The sequence below is a fragment of the Eublepharis macularius genome, chromosome 10, assembly GCF_028583425.1.
Source record: "Eublepharis macularius isolate TG4126 chromosome 10, MPM_Emac_v1.0, whole genome shotgun sequence".
Taxonomy (NCBI): domain Eukaryota; kingdom Metazoa; phylum Chordata; class Lepidosauria; order Squamata; family Eublepharidae; genus Eublepharis; species Eublepharis macularius.
The window spans coordinates 12,013,455-12,023,962 of record NC_072799.1 but is presented as its reverse complement, the minus strand read 5'-3'; the positions used below and the strand labels follow the sequence as shown (position 1 = coordinate 12,023,962).

Below are 10,508 nucleotides of genomic sequence, written 5' to 3'. Positions count from 1 at the left end.
GAGGAAAGATTAAAAGTCTGCATTTCCCCTCTTGGTTATTTATTAAACCAGCCTAGTAGCACCATTCTTTCTGTTTTTAAAAATAAAGTTACTATGTGGTTTGTTACTTGCATGAAGAATAAATTAAAATGTTTTTATCAGTCTAAAATGTCATCCCATTGAGGTGTATTAGATCACTTGATATTGGGGGTGCCATTCTTCTGTCCAGGCCAGGGGCTCCCCTGCTCCCCCCACTCCCACTTACTTGGCCAGCGGTGGGGCTTACTCCTTGGGGAACGCCCCTGGGTGGCGTAGCACACTCCCACGCCCACAGTGGCCCAAATCGTGCCTTGCAGTGCCCCACAGAAGGCCCATTTCAGGCAAAATCAGTGAGCACAGGAGCGCCTTTTGACCTGTGTGATGACGTCACTCTCCAGAAGTGATGTGATCTCACAAGCCAGGAGTGTGTGTGTGTGTGCACTGCAGATGCTAAGAAAGAATGCAGGGACGTGGCAGGGTACGTGCCGGGCTCCCAATCTTCCACCAGGGGAGTCAAGGCAATTCTACTTGATATTTGCAGGACCGGATCCAGCGTCGCCGGCACCTGAGGCAGCTTAAGGGGTGACTCTGTGCATGCACCGGACTGCATGATGACATCACTGCATGTGACATCATCATGCAGGGGCTGAGTGTGCGCACGGGTTTTTCCAGCCCTCCCATTCAGTTGCTCTGCAGGCCAGGTGCAGCCAGCCACCCTGGCTGCTGGCTGCGCCTGGTTGCCCCACGCTGGTGGTGGTAGCAGCAGCAGCTCCGTGGTGCGTGCCCCTGCCCCCAGGCTGCCGCCTTAGCGCCCTGAGGCGGCTGCGGGCCGACCTCAATGGGCAGGCTTGCCCTGGATAATTGATCCCTGCCTAACTAACAGGGCAATATCTTGAAAGCAACCTGAGGCAGTTATTTTATTAAAATTAGATTATTTTCCCCATCTCTGAAGTTAGGAGGATCTACTCGATATCTCAAGATAAAAGGGGGCCTGTTTTAAATTTACATACAAAGTACTGGGGGAATGTCTTACATCCAGGATTGCGTTCTTTCAGATAATCATGGCAGTATTAATCGGTTACCTTGATCGAGGGATTCAGTGAATGTGATTGGAAGTATTTGAGTCTGTAACACCCTTAGAAAACCAAAGCAGGGCAAGATATTCTAGATTCACTCAATATTGCATGCATAGCCCTCAAAGCAGTGTATAACAGTGGTAAGCATGTGCAATATAACTTGGATATGAGAATAAGCCAGAGGTGTTACAAAATACATAAGGACATCTCTATGAGATTCTTCTCTTTGGTCCTGTACCCTCCTACTTCCTCCGGATCACCCACAAGTAGGGTTGCCAATTCTGGGTTGGAAAATTCCTGGGGTTCTAGGGTTGCCAGGTACACAGCAGGAAATTCCTGGAGATTTTGAGAGTGAAGGCTGGAGAGGGCAGAGTTTGGTGAGAGGAGGAATTTCAGCAGGGTATAACGCCATAGAGTCCACCCTCAAAAGCAGCCATTTTCTTCAGGGGAACTGATTTCTGTGACCTGAACATCAAGTGAATTTTCAGGAGATCGTCAGCTATCATATAGGAGGCTGACAACTCTAGGTTGGAGTCTGGGAAAGATGGTTTGGGAGGGGAGAGCTCAGAGGGCTTCAATGCCACAGTTACCTTCCAAAGTAGCCGCTTCCTACAGGAAAGTCTAGGGCCTGGAGACCAGTAGTAACAACACCTGGCGACTGACAACCCTGCGATAATGTCTCTGTTTTCATATGTGAAATACCAGTGTGTGCTAACTAGGCCCTGGGGCTGTAACATATGGTTGCCAACCTCCAGTCAGCATCTGAAGAACTCCCAGAATTACAGCTGATAAAATGGCTGCTTCGGAGGATGGCCTCTTATACATTATACCCAGCTGAGGTCCCACCTTTCCTCAAACCACACCCTCCCCAAGCTCCACCCCCAAACATCCAGGGATTTCCCAACCTGGCATGGGCAACCTTTTAGGGCAACAGACCTGGGCCTGAGAAGGAATGCGTTGCAGTGTGACCTCCTGCCAGCAGGGGCCGCTATGGTTCTGTAGACCACCTGCCCACATGACAACTCTACTGCCTTATCCTTTCTAGGCAAACCACGGCGAGAACAGGAAGAGGAGCCGCCATAGCAGGTGGGGCAGGCCTTGGGTGTGTCAAAAGCAGCCATTTCCACGTAGGCCTCGGCCTAGTCACTCCTCCCTTTCCACCTCCCAGGCCTTAACTGATGTACACACAGACCCCTCTTAGGGTTGCCAACTCCAACTTGGGAAATTCCTGGAGATCTTGTGGGTGAAACCTGGAGAAAGTGGGGTTTGGGGAGGGAAAGGACCTTGGCATGGCATAATTCCATAGAGTTCACCCCCCAAAGTAGCCATTTTCTCCAGGTGAACTGATCTCTGTGGCCTGGAGACTAGTTGTAATTCCAGGAGATCTCCAGCCACAACCTGGAGGCTGGCAACCCTAACCCCTCCTGCCCCCAGTCTCTCTGTTGCCAAGTTATCCCATTTTTCTTGTGGCTTCAGGATTGTAGCCTCCTCTTTAATTTTACCATCCTGCCAAATAGTCAAGTGACTGCCATGGTCACAAAGCTTCACTTTATCAGATTTTAATCTGGCAGCCTGGCATTTTTACTCCACCCAGGCCTGGTTAGGGTTGCCAGTAGACCAGAGGGGTGTGTGTGTCGGTCCCTTTAATACTGGCTTAATGAGATGTTATTTATGAGGTTATTTTTTGCCTCTTGGCCATGCAATCAAAAATTTCCGCTGCCCATTACTACGCAATAAACTGCTATTAAAGAGTAGGACATTTTTCGCCAAGCCAATAGACAACAATACATTAAATACTCCATGGTCTTCCTTTGAACCTCTTTAATAATTATTATTATAACTGCAAGAACAGCTGCACTTATATACTGCTCTTCTAGACAGGTTAGTGCCCCACTCAGCAATAAACAAGATCAATGTTGTGTTCAAGTGGTATGGGTTGTTCTGAGAGTGAAGCGTTGTGTGTTGTTACCTTCAAACCATCTCCGTTCTCACAAACAGGAGATGGCCAACCTGTATTTGGGCTATACCACTTTAGATGGTGATCCCCGTAGGGTTGCCTGGAGATTTGGAATTGCAACTGATCTTCAGGTGCAGTGGGTAAAAAAATTACAATTTGTAGATTGACATTCAAAGTAATGAACATTATATGCCGCAGATAATCTAAGGTCCAAATCCATCTAATGCGTGCCAGGCTATGTTTCACTTATTTTTTCTGTTTAGTTAATTTATACCACATGATGATTATTTCAGTTATTTTGGTTTTTTTGCAGGTTGTGCCAAGATGAGTAAGAGTATTCAAGAGCTAAGGTAGGACCTGCTTTTTACTCAAATCGTAGAAATGCCAGAAACAATCTGTAGGTACCATTTTGTCTAAAGAAATATCCATGAGTTTTTTTTTTTAACAAGAGTTCACTATTAGTCAAATACTGTTTTTCGCCAGTATTATTTCTTTTGAGATACGAAAAGCAATTGAGTATTCAGGGGTTGTGTTAACTATATGCAGTGGCCTTCTCATTTGCTTTTTTGCTTGTACCACATAATTAGCAATATGAAATGAGTGAAAACCTGTAATTTACACAGAGTATGACTTTGTGTGATTGAGTAGTTGAGGCAGAGTAATCAGTCTCCAAACGTACGCCTTGGATTATGCAGGGAAGCACTGGAAAGGCAAACCAAAGAGACCTTGAAACTCCAGGAAGAAGCAACCAGGTTCTCAGTGGAATCTGTCCCATGTCGAGAAGGGGCTTCCTCTCCAAGCAACATGTTAAGTTCAAGTATGTACATCTGTATGCGCATGTAAAACACATTATATCAACGCTGAGTAATGCACCACAGCCATCTTTTCTGCTCTCACTGGCTGTGAGATACTTTCCAAGTTTTTTGAATGGATGGTTAGAAAATGGGACATAGAAGAAGTGGGTTCACATCTCACCTTGGATTAGTTGCTGTCCCTCTGCATTCAGTTCCCCATCTATAAATGTTTTTCCTCCTAACTTTAACGATGGGGTAGGTGTACTGATCCATTGCAAAATCTAAGATCCGTGTCCTTGAAATTATTGTAGCCGGGTTGTTTAAACACTGGCTAGGTTCTTAAGTCAAGTGGGGTGGACTGTACAACTCCACTGAGAAGGACAGTGACCTGTAGAAGACCCGAGGAAGTGGAGTGCCTTGCAAAATGAAATTCCCAGTATGAAGAATTCCGTGTCAGGCTGCCAGCATCTGCAGTTACATGGCAGTTGTGCAGACGTTACAGCCTATGCAGTGCTTACTGCCTTAATGATGACGAGCAGGGCTTTTTTTCTGGGGAAAGAGGTGGTGGAACTCAGTGGGTGGCCCTCAGAGAAAATGGTCATGTGGCTGGTGGCCCCCCCCCTCCGATCTCCAGACAGAGGGGAGTTTCGATTGCCCTCCGCACCGCAATCTAAACTCCCCTCTGTCTGGAGATCAGGGGGCGGGGCCACCAGCCATGTGACCATTTTCAAGAGGTTCCGGAACTCCGTCCCCCTGCGTTCCAGCTGAAAAAAAGCCCTGATGACAATCAGTGTTCATTTTCCTCTTTGTTTGCATGTCTATGTAAGAGGCCATCCTTGTTTGCATTAGCGTATCTACCGGAGCACTTCTTTGAGCCGCCTTGAAATTCTGTGCTGTTTTCTTAGATGCTTCCGGTCCATTTATGGACAGCCCAAAGCCACGATCTTCAAGCGTACGCAGCACAGTACTGGAAAACCTCTCCTGCTCTAGTGCCCCCACTAGCCCAACCAAGACCTCGTACTCTAAATATGAAGGAGACGTTGGGAGCTCAAGGAGGAGTAGTTACTTTGGGAAAGAGCACGTCGAGAACATTTTGGAAGACTATTCTCAGCAAGTCCGAGAGCTGCAGAAGAGGCTAAGCGACGTGAGTGTTGAACTTTGTCCTTGTTGCTCTGGACTAATTGCCATGCAGTGAAGGGATGTGTGTCCTCTGCACAAAAGGAAGAAAAACCAATCCAGGTTCTATTCCAAGGCAATCTAAACTCTGAACCAAGTGGAACATGGGTTGGCAACTGGAGTGAAAGAGTACAAATGAAAGATGTCTTCTTGATAGGCACAATTGATTTTGTGTCCACTAGCCCTGGGGAAGGAGAGGGGCCTGAAGACTGAAATTCCTGTGAAATACGCTTTCACAAATCAAACCCTCTGGCTTTGTACGCCCAACAGCCTGTCCTTTTAGCCTCAAGTGTTAAAAATATGGTATCTTTTTTTAAAAAATAAGAAACTTAGTATAAGATTAGATCTGCTCCATCACAGCTTGCGCCTTTTCTGTTAAAGTCCCGCCACTGTGGAACCATCTCTCAAAAGGGGTGGGCTAAGTGCCTGCCCTTTAACAGCCTCTTGTCAAGGCTGTGAACCAGAGCTATTGAAGGGAGTTTATGGGGCAGCTTGACAGTTGTTGATGTGAACTCCAACTTCATTGTCTAACGATGTGTTTAGATGATTATTTTTGTATAGTATTGTTTTACCACCTGCCTTGGGACCTGGCAGAGAGGCAAGAAATTTACATTATATAAATAACCTAAAGAAACAATTAAGTGGGAATTGAGTGTTTGTAAAAGCCAACTAGTAGCTATATGAGGCCCAGGTCAGATTAGGGCCATGTGAGGAATGGAATGGGATAGAGAGCCGGTTTGGTGTAGTGATTAAGAGCAACAGGACTCTAATCCAGAGAACTAGGTTTGATTCCCCTCTTCTCCACTTGAAGCCAGCTGGGTGACCTTGGGTCAGTCACAGCTTCAAGAAGCTCTCTCAGCTCACAGGGTGATTGTTGTGGAGATAATAATAACATACTTTGTAAACTGCTCTGAGTTGGGTGGTAAGTTGTCCTGAAGGGCAGTATATTATTTTTTTTTCAATTTCTATTCCACCCTCCCCACACCAGCAGTCACAGGACAGATTACATTCATAAACTTTAAAACTTAAATTTCAGAAATTAAAATCACAATAAATACAATATCAAAATCTAAAAACATAGAGCAGCACAAAAATAGTTTGACTCGATCCAACACCCAAACTGTCACTGAAAAATACTTTAAAAAGAAGATTATGGGGGTAGATGCTCTGCTAGGGAGGACCCCATTCCATGAAATACAGCTGGTGGGGGCCCTGTCCAGCATCAGCCATACGCTTGGCAGAACATCTCTCGTCTTACAGATCTGGTGGAAGGATAACGGATCCTGCCAGGCCCTGGTCTCATTGGACAGAGCGTTCCACCAGGTTGGAGCCAGGACTGAAAAGGCCCTGGCTCTAGTCGATGCTAGGTGGGCCTCCCTGGGTCAGGGACCATTGTATATAAATAAAATCAGGGCTCATGTTGAGCGGGAACGCGCAGGAACAGAATTCTGGCAGTTACCCAAAGAGGTTGCACATCAGGTGGCCCCGCCCACCTGAGTCGGCCATTTTGGGCCCATTTTGTCCTGGATTGGGGTCAAAACGGCCCGGATCGGGCCTTTGACTGGTGGTGGATCACTCTCCTGCTCAGCAGCGGCCCAATCCTGACCATTTTGGGCCCCTTTTTGGCCATTTTCAGCTCCTTTTTGCCATTTTGGGCCCAATTTCGGCCCTGAATGGCCAGGATCAGGTCCAAAACAGGCAGGATAGGTGATGTCCGAGGGTGCTGCATATGCAAATCAGTTATGCTCAGGAAACATTTGAAGTGATGTCAAGGAGTGTGGCATATGCTGATGAGTTATGCTAACGAGTTCCTCCACCTCTTTTTCTACGAAATGCCCCCTGAATAAAATGTTATTAATCCTTCTACTTTGTATGCTTTCACAAATCAAAACTGTGCCCTGTGCCAATCAGCTCTTTAAAGGAGGAGAATAGCATTTGTCTGCTTGGTTTTTTTTTCCAAAAGATGCCGCGCTGGGGGTGAGAGGGATACCTGTTTTGATTAGTGTGGAAGCCTTTTTTAAAAAATCTCGCCCTATGGCCGTGAACCGAATTAGGGCCCCATGCAAGTTGCACCTGGCCTTTAGAAATGCAAGGAGTGTTCTCACTTTGTGATGAGAGGAGGAAGAAGCACAGCCCCCCCCCCAGGTGTTTGCTTGGGCTGCAGCAAATAGGAGACGGTCTTTCCTACGCTCTGCAGCCCTTTCTGTTACTTTCTAGTAAGAGAGAAAAGATCAGTGGCTTCTTTTCATCTTCATTGAACTGACAGAATGGGCTGACGGGTTGGCCTGCAGGAGAACTAGAGCAACCCGCTCTTTGCAGCCCACCCTGGCAGCTTTTTGCAAGGGGGGCATGGGGAAACCTAAGCTATCAGTTTCCGGTGGAGAGAAAAGAACGATCGCTTGGTTTCTTCCCACCCAAATCTTACTGCTTCTTCTGTAGAGAACGGGAGTGATCTGCTCCTCCTCCCTATAGCCCATGTTGATCATTTGGAGTGGGGAGAAGGAGAATCGGCTGTGGGTCTCAACCCCCAGCCCGTTTTCTCCTTGTTCAAGGCAGGTATGCAGCAAATTTTCCAGGTGGGGGGATCAGAAGGATGCCATTTCTAGTGGATCCCTGCAGTTCGTGGAGAGTGTGCTGCAGATCCGTCTTTCCCCAGTACTTTGTTGGATACACAGAAAAAATTCCCCAGCAGGAAGTCAGAAATTGACTTCATCAGTTCCAGTCTGGTTCCAGTAACTGCAGGTAGCTTGTTCCTGCGAATATACAGGTTGCAAATGGCAAACAGCCTGTCAGGGAATTGGCTCCCTGATCTCCACTGGCGAACAGGATGTGAGCTGAATCGGCACGTGGTGAGCGTCCCTAGCTTTGGTATGCTGGGAAGACTTCAGTGTGGGTGAGGCAAACAGCATAGGGCAGGGGTCGCTAACCTTTTTGAGCCTGTGAGCACACTGGGAATTCTGACACAGTGTGGTGGGCGCAGCCACAAAATGGCTGCTTCGGTCCCACAATGAAGATCCTTGTACTAGGGATGCTGCTTCTGCCAAAGCAATGTTTTAAAAAATCTACACAGCCAATCAAATCTCCATTGGCCAATTAGAAACCATGCTTGGCAAAAGCCCCACCTGGCCCAACCCATTTTCTAAAAACACATGGTGCTCACCAGGAAAGGTTTTGGTGAGCACACTGGTGCCCATGGGCACCACGTTGGGGACCCCTGACTTAGGGGCCAGAGTCAGGGTGAATAATACTGTTCTGTGATTGTATTTCATCTCTCACAGGCTACGGAGCTACATGAGCAGCAGAAATTATCGTTAAGACAGTCAGTCATTGAGTTGCAGGCAAGCCTTCAGGAGGCGCAGAAGGAGAAAGATTCCATTGTTGAACTCAGGTGAGCAGTCGCACAGCGTGGACCAGAGACCATCAAAGACCCCAAGCCTCTTGTTCTCATTTCCCTGCTGGGAGCTGTACTACTGAACTGGGAAAGGGCACCAAATTCAGGCAACCATGCACACCTCGGTACAGATCAGTTACTTTTTAGATTAAATTGCTTTGTGGTTGCCTTGCTTCCTCAAATTTCAGGAGCAGGTGCTGTGAAGTCATGTTCCTGTTGAGGCCACACTGAAAACTTGCACTTCAAGAAGGGAGCTTTTAAGCAGTATTCTAAGATTCTAAATAGCTGGGGAGGCTTGGATGACAGCTATAATACTTGTCTTCCAGTTTATGCGCTTGTCAAAATCCTTTCCCCTGAGTCCTGTGTAATAGCACCCAACTTCTGGAACTCCCTGCCCAGGGGAGCATGTTTCTATGATACTTACAATTAGGAAAATGGTAAGGGATTTTTATTTAGCAACGCTCTCAGAGAGAAGAGATGGCTCTTGCATGCTTGATGCTGCTGCTCCATTTACAGGCTAGGTTAATAATACATTGTATTGTCGAAGGCTTTCACGGCCAGAGAACGATGGTTGTTGTGGGTTTTCCGGGCTGTATTGCCGTGGTCTTGGCATTGTAGTTCCTGACGTTTTGCCAGCAGCTGTGGCTGGCATCTGCCAACATCTTTTCCACACTGTGACACTGAGAGATCTCTGTCTTTTGGTGCTACACCTCTGAAGAGGCCAGCCACAGCTGCTGGCGAAACGTCAGGAACTACAATGCCAAGACCACGGCTATACAGCCCAAAAAATCCAAAACAACCATCTTAATAATACATTGTTTTATTATAACGTTAACATTTTATTAGCTGCTTTAAGAGCTCTGCTTTTTGGATTGGATGTCTCCAGGGAGCCTGGAGGGTTTTTTCCCCCTTTCTCTGGGCACTGAGGGAGTGGGGGGAGGCAGTTGTGAATTTATTGCATTGTGCAGGGGGTTGGACTAAATGACCCTTGGGATCCTTTCCAGCTCTAGGGTTCTATAATTCTGTGCAATCGGATGAGTTAATGAATTTATAGCACGCATACATGAATGCTGGCTGTACAGCCCCACCATCGGAAAGCACAGCCACCTTAAAAAGGGGATTAGACATATTTGTGGAAGAGATGTCCAACAGTGTCTCAATGCCATGCTGAGTAAACGTCCACAAACAGCGGCAGCAAACCTCTGCATGCCAGCCTTGGGAGACAGCATCGGGGAGTGGCCTGGGCCTCCGTGTGCTGTTTGTTGGCCCTCCAGGGCATCTGGTTAATCACAGCATGAAACAGGATGCTGGACTAAATGGACCGCTGATCGGATCCGGCTAGACTCTTGTGTTCTTAGCCCCTGTGTTACATCTGTGCTGCTTCTTCGGGTCATAGGATTATTCCGGGCTTTTTTTTTTCTGGGAAAAGTGGTGGTGGAACTCAGCGGGTTGCCAGCACAGGGGGCAACTCCTGGCCTGAGTGGTGCCCCTGGTACCACATGTGAGCGCAAAAAGTGCACGCATGCTCCCAGGGCCAATGACGTCACTTTGGGTCAGCTGGAATAAAGGGGGAGTTCTTAAAAGTTTAAATTGCCCTTGGTGAAAATGGTCACATGGCCGGTGGCCCCGCCCCCTGATCTCCAGACAGAGGGAAGTTGGGATTGCCCTCTGCACAGCTCCAGCTGCACGGAGGGCAATCTAAACTCCCCACTGTCTGGAGATCAGGGGGCGGGGCCACCGGCCATGTGACCATTTTCAAGAGGTGCCGGAACTCCATTCCACTGCGTTCCCGCTGAAAAAAAGCCCTGCTCCCAAGTATTAAAAGTGGACTACCTACTCTATCCCCTGACCCTTGATAGTTCAAATCCTCTGTTTAATACAGTTGGTTGTGTGTGATGTTATGTCTGGGTTTTCACCCAGATGTGACATCACAGCATCAGTACGGATGTCTTTCAAGGTCTCCCCCACCCCTGCAAAAGCTCCTGACATTGGCTGACCCTGGTCTAGCAACCCTAACTCAAAGCCTAATAGCAGGGCTTTTTTTCTGGGAAAAGAGGTGGTAGAACTCAATGGGTTGCCCTAGGAGAAAATGGTCA

The 10,508-nt window shown here is 47.5% G+C and overlaps 1 protein-coding gene across 1 annotated transcript in view; it reads left to right on the top strand.

Moving 5' to 3' along the window:
• Positions 1-3,368: 3,368 nt before the first annotated feature.
• CCDC158 (coiled-coil domain containing 158) overlaps positions 3,369-10,508 on the top strand; it is a 54,151-nt gene continuing 47,011 nt past the window's right edge. The window contains exons 1-4 of the mRNA XM_054990131.1: positions 3,369-3,401; positions 3,747-3,868; positions 4,751-4,989; positions 8,300-8,409. Coding sequence (XP_054846106.1) covers positions 3,376-3,401; positions 3,747-3,868; positions 4,751-4,989; positions 8,300-8,409 — 497 coding nt within the window. The 5' untranslated portion in view covers positions 3,369-3,375. The remainder of the gene's footprint in view (positions 3,402-3,746; positions 3,869-4,750; positions 4,990-8,299; positions 8,410-10,508) is intronic.